Source organism: Mustela nivalis (genome assembly GCF_964662115.1).
Source record: "Mustela nivalis genome assembly, chromosome: 7".
NCBI lineage: Eukaryota > Metazoa > Chordata > Mammalia > Carnivora > Mustelidae > Mustela > Mustela nivalis.
In genome coordinates, this window is record NC_139026.1 from 124720935 (window position 1) to 124735134 (window position 14200).

Genomic DNA, 14200 nt, shown 5'->3' on the forward strand with positions numbered 1-14200 from the left:
GGAAGGGAAGCAGGCTCCCTGCTGAGCAGAGAGCCCGATGCGGGGCTCGATCCCAAGACCCTGAGATCATGACCCGAGCCGAAAGCAGAGGCTTTAACCCACTGAGCCACCCAGGCGCCCCTCTAGTTGCCATTATGGAAGAGTGGGAAGAAAGGGAACTAGGGTTGCTGAAGCCCAATGACAATTCAGCCCAGAATACCAATTGCTGTTTTTAGCCAAGTCCTTGTCCTGAAGAAATAAGAATTACAATAAAATCAATGGAGTCCACACTTGCCTAAAGATAACTATATACTGTATATTTCTAATTTTTTTTTCTTCCTCCAGGCATGGATTTCCCAAGATGGTAGTCATTCTAAGCCTTTTCCTTGACCATTGTCCTGTCTCTCAACTGACTGCATATTGGTACCTTCTTCAAAGAATAAGACAGAAAGAAAAATACATAAAATGTAGATCCCATCAACCTTCACATTCTAAGAGTTAGGCATTTGTTCAACTCAAGATGTGGTATGGTGAGGCTGAATTTTCATTATGCCGAAATAATTACTGGATAAGTGAGACTTTCATGCAATCACAAGTTTGTCAAATTTATCTGACTTCCTAGTCTGATTATTGAACTGTCAGTTTGGGGAATAAAGTGATCTCTCGTTTTGATATCCTTTGAGTTAATTACCAGATAGGGTTTACTATAGTTTTCAATGGAAGTCTAATGATAGGTAGAAAAGAGTGAAATTTTAACCAAAGTGAATTGTGATTGCTAATGCATTAGGAAAATTCCATATAGTTTTTACTAGTGTTTTTTCATAATTAAACCTGTTACAGTATACTTACTACAATATCTTGATTCTTACTTACCCTCTTATTTCTACTTGAGCTACAGCAGTGATGTTGATTTGCAGGCTCACAAAATTGCTGTCCGGGTTGTCCTTATTGGAACTAAAACACAGTGACAATATGATTTAAATATATTTTTTCAAACATATTTTAATATGCGATCATAAAAAACATTCTGTAGTCCAAAAGAACAAACATTACTAATACAATCATTCAGAAAACAATGGCATATCCATTCTATAAAATCATAACCACTTGAAAATGGAAATGCTAAGATTCTCTATGAGTAAGAGTAATATAATAACTTTCCATAAGGAGACATCTTATCTGAAAACACAACAGACATCTAAAAAAGCTAACGTTTTTTGTTTCAGTGGCTAAACCAAAAAGCAGTGAGCTGAGCTCATTTTCCAGTTTCTACCTTGGACACATTCCTTAACTTCTCTGTGCATCACGTTCATCACCCATTGAATGGGAAAGGAAGGCACAGTCAACTCCTGATTCTCCATGCTAATAAAGAAGAGAACTAGCACGAATAATCCAAGAGCAGCACAGAATGGAAAAAGCGTTTGTGTTTGGTTCTGGAATGCATCATACCATAGATTGTTTTGGCAGCAAATTTATCTTCCTTATGGTTTATTTCTGAAGTAATATTAAAATAAGTGTACATTCACTGCACGTTCACTGGCTAAGGTAGGGGGCGGGAGGGAATTAGAAGCATAGCCAATGGCAGGAAGAAGTAAGACCCCAGGAATTTTGGCAGCTCATGCCAAGACAATTAGGAGATGACAGAGATATTGTCTAGTGCATCAAGAATCTCAAAATAAAAGGTACGCATTTAATAATGTTTCTTTGAACATTGACAAAATTATTTTTAAGTCTTGTTTTTTTTTTTATCTCAAACAAATATAATTACTATGAAACTTAATTTTTTTTTAAAGATTTATTTATTTTACAGAAAGAGAGCATGGGAGGGTTGAGGGGCAAAGGGAGGGGGAGAGAGAAACTCAAGTTGATTCCATGCTGAGTGCAGAGTGTGAGGCAGGGCTCCATCTCATGACCCTGAGGTCACAACCTGAGCCGGAACCAAGAGTCAGAAGCTTAACCGACCAAACCACCCAGGTACACCTACATATGAAATTTAATCTTTAAAAAATGCTTGTTAAGCATCCAGTGTTGTCAAGAAAATGAAACTTGGTCTCACAAGAGGCTGGACCAATAGCTGAGCTTTGAATGCAGATGCCATTTGCCTTTAGAACCCCATGTGCTTTCCCTAGAGTCACCCTCATATCCCAAAGATAGTGCAGCCTTCAGCAAACAGCTGTGGCCACACCACTATGGACGGGTCATGTTTATTTCCAGATCTCATTAAGAAGAGAAAGCCTCCTCTTTTCATCATTGACTTTTCACGCAGTTTCAATGGATAAGCTTTCACGTTTCAGTGGTGGTAATGGGGTATGTTCTGACTAGCTTTTGAAGCTTTCCAAATGTGGGGGCAGGAGGGGAGATGATAAGAGTCGGCTTTCAGAGGAGGAGACAGGATCGTTCCCACAATGCTTTTGAAAAGTCTTGTCAGATTGTATATACTGATAAGGGCACTTAAACCACAAACACACATAAAAGATATAAACAGGCCAATGTCAGGCTCATTTCCTGTCATGGGGCATCACGGCTAACCTTGTGATGAGCCTAGGGAGACTTGCTCACCAAAGTTTGAACCCCAGTTTCCAGGCCACTTTATTATTATCCTATCTGGGGAAAATCAGTCAACTAAAGAGGTTTTTAAATTTTTATTTATTTATTTATTTTACTGTCTTGCTAACCAGCAAGACGTCATTAAGTAATTCTCCTTCTCGCACATTGTGTAGTTAGTTCCAAATGCATGGCGGGAAACTCTAGTTTAGAAATTTAAGTCTCATCATTCCACACGTTATCCAGACTTGGTTCAGTTTTCTAGTTCTCACTGCTTTGCAGCAGCAGATATAAAAATCAAGGGAAAACAGTTTCATTTAAGCTGTCCCATAATGCCATTGCATTTTGTTTCCATGTTTGAAAGGACACAACAGTCTCTACACACAACACCCTGAAAATGTAAATAGGTGTGAGGCACTGAAATCATCTCCAGACAGAAGTCTCATCCGAAGCTGGCAGAGGTTAATGAGAGCAACGGCAGACATGGAGACTAGATCTGGTTGGCTAATCATAATCATCCTGTCACACAGCCTTGTCGTGACACTTGGTGCTGCAGTCAACCGGGGGAATCAGCAACATCTCCTGGTAAGAAAGGCACTGGGCTTGATATACAACTTAGATGCTTCCTTGACCTCTTCCTGGAAGGAAACCTCCCTTGCTAATACCACTGCTGCGTTCAAACAAGCAATCCATCACCACCCTGGACGCTGAGCTATTTATGCTGTCGGTGCTAGCTCTAAGCAGGAATGATGGATTTCCTCTCCACGGCTACACCCTATGTCGTGTACCAGGGATAAACATGTTTTTTACTTATTGTTCTGATGCTATTTTCTTTTTCCTTACTGTTTCCTATTTTCTAACATTCCTTCTGTGCTTTCTGTGGCCTTTGGAATGTCAGCAAATACAATACGATGTTCATTTCACCACTGCCAAGGAAGCAATGTCAATGACATCATAAAGACCTATGTGTATGTGGGAATTGCAATCTGAGACCCGCTGCACTCAGGGAGGGGAGTGTTTACATGTCACACACAGTCACAGCATGAAGAGACCATTTAATGCAAACATTTGGTAAAATAAACTATTTTACGTTTATTAATATATAAAGCCCTGTTTCTCTTTTGGGTTCTGTTTGTGGAAAAGCGTATTAAATATGGGTAACAGTGGTCAATGTGATAAAAAACTTGAGAACTTAGACTTCAGAGAATTTGATTTAATTTATTTTTGGTTTTAACACATTTAAATTGAAAGCAAATTATCCATTAAATCCTTATTTATGTCTTTGGAGTCGGCCAACAAAGCATGTAGATAAACGCTCACCTCTGTGTTAGGTATCCTCAAATATTTTTACCTCTGAAATGTCTGTTTTGGGAATTTGATACTTTATATATGCCTATAGCCTCTCTGGTTCTTCATTTCTGCATTTTTTTTTTCACGATAATGTTAAAATAGTCATGAGTTTCGATAGCATGTAAGGATGGAATATAATCATGGCCCATTCTTTTAGATGCAGGGGGATGTTAAAATGTGGCCATTTCTATTTTCCATAAAATTTAGCACTTCATTGCTGAATTCACTATTTGAATGATGATCTCCAGGATGAATCTGGGGAAGACATTTAGAACATCATTTGGTGTCCTTTGCTCCTTGAGTGAATTACTAGTTGTGTTCATTCTACTATCTGTAAGTGTAATCAAAAGTAAGAAGGATGTGTCAAGGAATTTGTTTTGCATCTTTGCACCACATTTTCTTCCTAAATAAGGGCCTTATATTTCATGATAGATTATCTTCATGCCATTGCAGGACCAATGTAACAGACAGTGATGGCGAGGAAAAGAAACTTCAGGCTCCTGCCTGTAGTGATGGTGGTCCTCACTATGAAGTGCCGTTACTTTTTTTCTTTTTTTTTTCTGAAATGTACAGATATTTTCCAAATGAAAATATTTAGGACTACCTGAAACTTTTGGAAAATATACACTTATAGTGATACACAGAAGTGATTTAATAAACTTTTATAAAATGCTATTACAGAATTAATTCTTCTGTATTACTAATCACTATCATATATCACTAATATGGGTAGAACTTTTAAAAATCTCAAGCAGACAATATTAAGTTAATTTAAAAAATACCCAGTTAAGGTCAGAAAAGACCAAAGGTGAGTTAGAAAACCTTCCTTCTTAGAAATCTATCATAAAATTTAGGGGATTTGGTTTGTAGTATTGGTTGTAGATTTTTAAAAAAATTTTAAGAAGATTTATTTATTTGAGAGAGAGAGCATGAATGGGAGGGGCAAAGGGAGAAGGAGAGAGAATCACAAGATGACTCCATGCTCAGCATGGAGCCCAATGCAGAGCTATCTCAGGACCCTGAGATCATGAACTGAGCCAAAACCGAGTCAGTTACTTAACTAACTGTACCACCTAGGTTGTAGATTTGAAGAATCTGCTATATTCTTAGAGAGTTTATATACTTTTTAAAAACTCTAAACCTTCAATCAAAGTAGCTATTAAAAAGTAATCCTTTACACAAAGTCAACACTCTCCAATCACTTCTTAGAGGGCAGGAGGTGAGATTGAGCCACACTTCATACTAGTATTTGAGAACTAAATTGTAGAGGCTGACTTCAGAGTTGTGTTCTAGTTAGAATAAGGGTTCACCATGCTGAGCATATGCTGTTTATATCATTGTTGTTCAAACACTTAAAATTGCAAACCATGAAAGAAATATATACATTTCACAGGGTGTCTTACTATACATATTTTTATTTATCTAATTGGATTATTTCATGTACAGGACTTTGATATATTATATTTCATTCAATCTCCTTTTCTTTTAATACTGGCCTGGAGTCATTAAATTGATCCCATTCCTGGCTATGGGTTGAAGTCCATAGTGGGCTTTCACGTACACTGCTCCCTACAAGTCTTATCCTCATTAAATATTATTTTCAGCCATGAAGGAGCAAACAGAATAGACAGTGAAAAAGCAGTTGCTCTTGGGCGCCTGGGTGGCTCAGTGGGTTAAGCCACTGCCTTCGGCTCAGATCATGATCTCAGGGTCCTGGGATCGAGTCCCGCATCGGGCTCTCTGCTCAGCAGGGAGCCTGCTTCCCTCTCTCTCTCTCTGCCTGCCTCTCCATCTACTTGTGATTTCTCTTTGTCAAATAAATAAATAAAATCTTTAAAAAAAAAAAAAAAGCAGTTGCTCTTGAATATCTGAAAAAGGTCAGTCTTAGAGAGAAGATGTAGCTATTTACATGCTTTGACTTGGAGTTACCAGAGAAGGCCTGGAAGGAAGGCTCTGAATGAATATATGATTATACCTGCTCACAAGGAAACTATCAGAGACTCATTAACTCTTGAAGAGTTAGATTTAAGACTGCAAATGTATAACCTATGCTTTTTGCAAAAATTTTATCCTTAAGGATTAGCTGATCCCCAGGTGAGAGCATGGTAGGTATGTAGAAGGGGTGCTGGTAAGGGTGGGAGAAGGAAAGCAAATCAGACTGAGGAAAAATGGAGGTAAATGGGGGTGGGAGGGTACCCAGGACAAAATTTTACTGAAATGACTTGGTTTATAGATGAATCTCTTTCCTTAAAAAAAAAAAATAATAATGAATGAATAAATAAAAAATAAATAGATAACAAAACTGAAATAGCAGAAACAAAGGAAAAAATGATCTGCGGAAGTCTGGGGTCTAATTTCAGGAGAACTTTTAAGGTTAAGGAGCTTAAAGAGTGGTCATTCATTTCACTGTGGATCTCTTGAATGCTAACCATCATTTAGGTACTTAAAGATCTAACCTTCTGATTTGGAGATCGAAGTTAATGCTCATGTTTGTTTTCTCAAGACGTGGAACAGCAAATCGGAGGCCCAGAGAATACTAGAAGAAAAAAAAAATCAGAAGACACTAAGTTTATGACAGGGAGGGACTTCCTACACAGTGTAAAAATCTTTTTTAAGTCATCCCTGCAAATCCCCACCCGAGATTACTGGCCTTTTCTCTGCTTCCACCTGGATTGTTGAGAGGAAGTCATGCAGCCAAGACTGCAGGACCCAGACAATTCAAGTCCCTATATGTTTTTTTCCTTCCCTTCATTTAGCCCTGTACAGACTCTTCTCTGGCTGCCTTCCTATGTGCTAAATTAAAAGCAACCTAAATATACAAGCGATGCTTGATTTGGAAAGCTCTAATGCTTATGTTTCATGCACATTTAGGTGATCATTGAAATTATGCCTGCAAAGCCTATGCAGATATATGGAAAATGCTTCTAATGTAATGATGACCCATAAAGAAACAGGTTACACAGTTGTATGTGCAACGTGTTTTACCTAGTGTTTTAAAAGTTTATCGATGGAAAAATTACAGGAGTGAGGGTGTATGGTAAGAAAATATACCAGGATAACATTCTATGGTTATGTTAAGGTTATAAGTGCAGGGATTGTTTTTTCCACCTTTATTTTCTAAAGTTTTGAACCTGCTCTTACTGTTTTCTTGAGGACACATTTTTAATACTTTGGGAAAGTTTTAAAATGGGAAACATCCAACGATAATATAAATAAGGAAGTAAAAATAAGAGCTAGGTAATTATATGACTTACTCTCCCATGTACTGTGCTAAGCCTTAAATGCCTTGTCTTACATAATCATGACAACCACCCCACAGGTAGGTATTGCGATTCCTGACATTTTACATATCGAGCAGTAATTTGAGGATTAGGGTGTTCAAGTGCCTTCCTCCAGGTGCACAGTAAATGAATTGTAGAGTTGGAATTGAAATTCCTACAAACTGACTCCAGGACCTGTACTCTTGACCACTATGCTGTAAAAATAAAATCCGTAATTAAAAACTCATGTTAATATGAACCAGTAATAATATGAACTAATAAGAGACCCTCATGTGTAAACCTGGCGATTCACAGACCTGTACCCCTGGGGCTAATAATACATTATATGTTTATAAAAAAATAAAAAATAAATTTAAAAATAACAGGCCTTCTTTTTTATCATAAATCATCATTATTTCACTAGCCCTTACTGATTGTGCTACAAGCCAGGAACTTCCCTAGTAGCGTCATATAATTGCACTGCTCCAAATAGTCCTAAACATGGGGATTCTCCATTTCAGTGTGACTCGTCCAGGTTTCACAACTGTTAAATGGCAAAGCTGGGATTTAAGCCCAGGTGTGTCTAATTTTTAAGCCCATACATCCTTATGCCGAAGCCATGATGAATTCCTTTATATTAACAAATGTGTGATTTTCAGTCAGACCCCGGGGACTTTGTACATAAACTTCTCTCTTCTTTGGAAACCTCTTAAAACTTTTCCTACTTTTTCTACTTGAAGAGGTTCTACTCATGCTTCAAAAATCAGGACAAGAGATCCTCCTGCAATATACTGTCTGATCCCACAGGCCAGGTCAGGCAGAAATTTTCTCTTTATTCCCTATCTCCTTCTTTGTTACTCTTCTATCACTCAACCTCTGATATTGCTACTTTTTGAGTTTCTTTTTGAGTGGGGATTGTATAGTTTCATCTTGATATTGTGAGACTCTAGCTTACCATCAGGCATACAGAAGGGGTACAATAAAAATGGCTGAAAGAATGATATGAGAGAGTGTGCTCTTGTTTGCCCAGTTCCAGTGATGGGGATCTTACTGTATTGTGGTGAAGCCTGGCGAATGTTGGTGTTCATTATAGAACAAGTCATCCTGGGACAGAGATACAACAGTGATGATGTGACAATTTCATATCAGTAAGAGACCCGTGTGTTTCCAAAGAATCAAACACTAGATCTCTGGGCACTGATTCTAAAGAGCCTTTATGGAACCACTACTTTTTGGATTGAAAGATTTCCTGATTGAGAGATTTACAAGTTTTTATTAGTCCTATTGGCATACATTTTATATCACTATAGATATTATACAAAAATGACATCACTACTTAAAAATCAGAAGTAATACTTCTGAATATTACCTTGAGTTTTTTGTTTTTGTTTTTTTTAAGATTTTATTTATTTATTTGCCAGGGAGAGGGCACAGGCAGGGGGAGCAAGAGGCCGAGGGAAGGAGATAAGCAGGCCCCTTGAGGAGCAGGGAGCCTCATGTTATGCTGGACTTGACCCAGGAGCCGGGGATTATGAACTGAGCCGAAGGCAGATGCTTAACCTACTGAGCCACCCAGGTGCCCTGCCTTGAATGTTTTATTAAATTAAAATAAAAAGTGACTTGAAAACTATTATTTTAAATACTGGGACTGAAATAAATGGACCTGGTGATTTATAATGCTTTTTAATATTTAGGGCTGGTTTTACATTTGGAATTTTACTACAATCCACTGAGACCATTTTTTTTTTAAATACAAAATGAAGAAGTAAATAAATCAAAATGTTTTGTAATAAAACAGAATGCAATAAAAATGTGATGTATTTAAGGGCATTAAAGGGTGAGATAAGAAAGCTATTAGGTTTCTTCCACTATAGACCTCACAGATAAATGAATACAAACAATTTACTTCCTTGACTCCCAAAAATTATTTGCTGGTAAAATGGATTGACATCCTGTCACATAAACACATTTGTGGTTAAGACCACACTGCCATTTTTACCCTCCACTTAGAATGTCACCAGTGGCCAATTTTTTCCCCAAGATTATTCTTAGTTATTAATGATCTTAGATGATCTCTGGTTTACATTTAACATTTTTATTACTGAAAAAGGAATGAGTTCCTGGTCACCTCTAGATGCAAACACTGTTGTTACCATGTCAATTTCCTCCTTTTTGGCCTTGGGTAGACCTCTTTCACACCAAACTTGGTGGATTTTCCAAGGAAAACCAATGGAAACTAGAAAAAGGACTTAGAGTTTTTAGATAAAAGGATTCAAATGAAAAATGTTCTAACTTCTTAGCTTAGAAATCCCATTCTATATTTCATGGCTTCATTTTTAAAATCTCAACTCCTCTGTTATTCATTAGTTTTTATCCAAGTACTTTTCCTAATTTTGCAGACTGGATAGAACATCGACTTTGTGTTCAGTCCTGGTTTAAGCCTTGGTTTTGTCATTCATTACCTGTGTGACTTTGGGAAATTTATTTGACATTTCTCAGTTTCTTCATCTATAACAAAAGAAAAATACTTAGCTCATGGGATTGTTGGTTTTGAAAATTTAAATGAGATAACATTAAAAAAAAAAAAAATCCAGTGATGGGTTTGTAACAGAGAGGGCAATCAGTTCATGTTAGCTAATAAAAATCTACTTATAAAATTTTATCTTGCATTTAAATATTTACTTTTTTTTTTTTTTACCCAGCAAGTGAGTTTACTAGACTATAGCTTGGCACACTTTGTAAATATCTGGGATCAGTGGAATAGAGTTGATTACAGTATAGAAAAGCAAAAATATTATTCTAGCACAATACCCTAAAGTATGAATTCAGAATAGATATTTCTTGATAGTTTCAAATGCTCAAATAAGTGTGAGAGATCATGGGTTAAAAGGTTTATTTATTGAAGGACTGCTCAGCATCTTTAAAATGTAAAAGTGCACCTGATTGCCCCAAAGGCAGATATGATACTCAGCAGTGACCACAGAACTCATTTAAAGCCTTATTTCAAGGGATCAGTACTCTTTGGAATATACTTCGGAAAGCTATTCTAATAAAAGCCTATGCAATTATAAATTTTTATAAATTTTTTTCAAATAGGCCACTTTACTGATATTCATAACTATTTATTTTAAAACAGGGCTATGTATGTTTAGTTTATGCAACATTTAATTATGCAGTATTTGCAGATTTCAGAATTTTTTTCTGATTTATAATAAGTATTTTTTTTCTGATTCATAATAAGTATTCCCACTGAGATATTTATTACAAGATTTTCTGATTCATAATAAGTATTCCCACTGAGATATTTATTATAAGAAGTTACTATGTGTATTTAAATGGCTATTGAATAAAATAAACTTATTGTCTACAAGTAATCCTGAAGGAAAATTTCGTAAATCTGGAAACAAAGAAAAAGAAGAAAAACATGTCCTTATTCTATCAAAAGCACATTATAGATCATTATTAACTCTTTTGTTTCTCTTGCTTCAATTTTCTGTATTATTCTTCAATTAAAGTGCATGGAAAATATAGACCGGGCAAAACTAACTCAAAAGCTGGGTTATAGTAACATTTTAATGTAAAAATGCTATGAATGATATTCATATGGGAGGCATATCAAAAATAGAAGCTTAATAATCTTTGCTAAAAACTTTAATTATGTTATTTTTTAAGCCATTTACTGAATACAAAGAAAAAAATTGCAATGACATTTGAAGAAAAAATATCCCAAGAAAAAATGTGTAGCAAATATATCTTCATAAAGCATCTAAAAGACAAGTAAGAGTAAAGTCAAAAGAGAACGCATATAACAGTCTTCATCTTTTTGTGTGTTTAACCTCAGAGTCCCTGCTCTGTATAGGATATAATGCTCAATTCACCACCCTGGTAATTTCCTGCCCAATTTGTTTTAGTTGCCAGGTGCTAACCTGCTGAGTACTAATTGGGGAGCTTTGTACTAGCTCTCTTTAAAATTCAATTAGAACTTAGTAAGGGCTTCTGGTTTTCTCTTACATTTGTTCCAGCCACCATAGGGTTCCCAAGGTCACACACCACCATCCTGGTTATATTTTCCATCTTGTATTCACAGCTCAGTGGTCGCAGCCCCTGCAATGGGAAAGAACACCAGCGTAGAGCTCAGGGGGCAAATAAGTTACATCCTGTCCCAAAGGCAATGCGGTGGGCCGGGAAGCTTCTCTTGATTTCAAACACCTGTGCGGGCAAATGTGCCCAAGAATTCATGTGTGACCATTAACTCAGATGAGAAACTTGAGAGAAAAAAAATCAAATTTTTATTATAAGAAGAAATTGGATTGGTAAACATAGTTAATGTGTTTCCCTAAGGAGGAAAATGCTTACTATATAAAATAAGGAACATTTTAGAAATATTTTCACTATTGCTAATGTTAAATTTGGGCCTTAAAGATCACAGATAAGTAAAGATCACTGAACAAATTTATTCTTACAATAAATGAAATGACGGGTATTAATAGGCAGATATTAATAGAGGATACTGTATGACGCAAGGAGCATTTGTAAGGGATCCGCTCTGAACACAAAGTCTTACACACCATGGTCCCAGTTTGAGATTACACACTATTAATCTTAGTTCCATCCTCTAAATACTTCAGATGGGAAGAGAGAATACTTTGATGTTTACCCAGGGCTTCCTGTCTCCCTTCTTCCCCCTATATCCTATTTTCATTAGAAAGTATAAAAACTCAAGTTTGAAGAGGTATTTAGAACTGTGTGCTGGACAAGTTAGCAAGGTTACACCTGACAAGAGGGAGAAGTAAAGGAGCTTTATCTTTGAACTCCTTCCCTCCACTCCAGCTCTACCTCTTGTCTTCATGCTACCCCAGCCACCTTGAAATCCATACCTGCTCTCCACCCTGAGCCCCTTTCCATTTGTCAAAACCTAATGTGCCTATGGCCCTGCTCCACCTTTGGCGACAGCTACGAATGTCCACCCATTATTTCCCCCTCATTTACTAAGAGCCACTAATGTATGACCCATCTTTCCACTCCCAGAGATAAACTTGCAATATGAAGACTTTCACAAAGGAGCATCCTTTTGGGAATTTCTGCCCCAGGAGAGGTCCAAGGAAGAGCGTTCTGAATATGAGGACCATTGGTCCATCTGTCAGCTCTACTGAAATTTCATCTAAGGAAGTAATGTGACTTTTCACATAAGTTTCAGAAACCATCCTCCATTCCATTCTTTCCACTTAATTCAGAAAAACTAAGATCCAACACCAAAACAAAGAAGTGCCAAGAAAACACATCCAGGTAAGGAATTTTCTGAGTAAATCATATGCTTTGAGAAAATTAACTTCAGGGGAACGGGGGCAGTGTGCGGGGGTTGGGGGGGGGTAGTTGTATCTGTTCTATTCCTAATGCCTAGGACAGTGCTGGGCACAAAGTAGCAAATGGTAGATACAGAGCAGAAGTAGTTCACACTACTTCCTGAGAGTCTGAAATGACACAGACAGAAACCCAAGTAACTATAAAATCCTCTCTCCTGTAATCAACAAGGGAGGCATGTCCACTCATAAGAAAGACTGAATGACTGGTTTCTAGAGGCAATTTAATACCTGCTCTTTCCAAATAACCTGAATGATATCCTAAGCAGCTAAAAAACATAGTTTCAAAAACCTGGTAATACTCTCTCCTCTGGAAAGTAGAATTAGAATGTATAAATTCTTAAGGATCTGTAACTAACCCTAATTGCACAGAAAGAATTTTGTGTTCGAATTATTAACTCAGGCCTGAAAACGGAAAAAAGAACCCAGAAAAATCTTTTCGAAATGTTGATGAGTCTTTTTAATATAATTCAAGGACTTTGTTTCTATAGTAAATATTTTATCTTATCTAAAGGTTAAAAGTTACATGTACATTTTTTTCAACTTCCTAGAAATAACTTTTTTTTCACATCAATCAAAGATCTTTTCTTACCCCAGAACCTCCCACTCTTTTTCTTTTTTTAACCTTTATTTCCTTTCCCGGAGTGAAACAATGATTGTTTTTCTAGATATTTCTAGATTATTTTCCATAGCTATTCCAGGGTCACTCCTGCTCTAATCCATTTATAGCTCTTAACATAGTATTCATTCACTAAAAATATTTACTGTGTACCTGCTGTTTGCCAACCATTGATAAAAAGATCCCTTGTCCTCAGTGAATTTCCAGTGAGCCTAACAATTGTAATAAGTAATCACAAGCACTTGTAACAAGGAATGGAAACATAATCAGTATAGTTTGAATTTTATGATAGGAGAGCGTCATAGTGATAGGGGAGGTTAAGCACCTAGATTTAAGGACCAGAAAAGCCTCACCTGAAAGAAGTAACATCAAATCTGGGCAGTGCAGATCAGTGGTTCAGAGCCCGGGGTCAGACCTAACAGTGGATGTGTGAGTCTCACTTCTGCTACATACTAGCTGTGTAACCTTGGGCATGTTGCTGAATTTCTCCTTGTCTCTAAAGTAGGGCATTACGGACAGACTTGCTGTTTCTCTATAAGGCTGTTATGAGGATTAAGTCAATTAAATCCATATAAGATCTCAGAGCAGTGCCCAGCCCATCTCAATTGCTCAATAAATGTCTGCAGCTTCAATCATGACCCAGATGAAGTCTGAAGGATAAAGAGAAAGAAGGAAACTCGATAAGGGGGAGGAGGGAGTGGAGCTGGTGCATCAGAGAGAAGGAACAGCAGCTACAGTCTCTGTAGCAAGAGAGCACGTGGGTATTATAGAAAGGGGAGACAAAGTCAGTCCTGCTGGAATTCAGAGTGTGGGATAAAGGAAGGACTGGAAGCCCAGTGGTGAGGCTAAAGGGGAGAACAGGAGTGATAGAATTGGGGTCCTTGTAGTTATGAAGGGATTTGGATATTATCCTAAAAGCAATGGGGTTTTTTAGCAAGAAGAGATCGGGTCAGATTTGCATAGGAAAGGGAGACAACTACCCCTCTGCGGAGCAGAGCAAAGGCAGGCAGGTGGGGGAGACGAGTTAGGAGACTTGTCATCTCAGCAAAAGATCACATCAGCTCAGATGAAGGCAGTGAGAGTGGTGG

The 14200-nt window shown here is 37.3% G+C and overlaps 1 protein-coding gene across 1 annotated transcript in view; it reads right to left on the reverse strand.

Annotated features, from left to right (window-relative positions):
* ITGA8 (integrin subunit alpha 8) overlaps nt 1–14200 on the reverse strand; it is a 172504-nt gene that overhangs the window by 45369 nt on the left and 112935 nt on the right. The window contains exons 21-23 of the mRNA XM_082739047.1: nt 11145–11237; nt 6330–6409; nt 853–933 (exon numbers count right to left, since the gene is read on the reverse strand). Coding sequence (XP_082595173.1) covers nt 853–933; nt 6330–6409; nt 11145–11237 — 254 coding nt within the window. The remainder of the gene's footprint in view (nt 1–852; nt 934–6329; nt 6410–11144; nt 11238–14200) is intronic.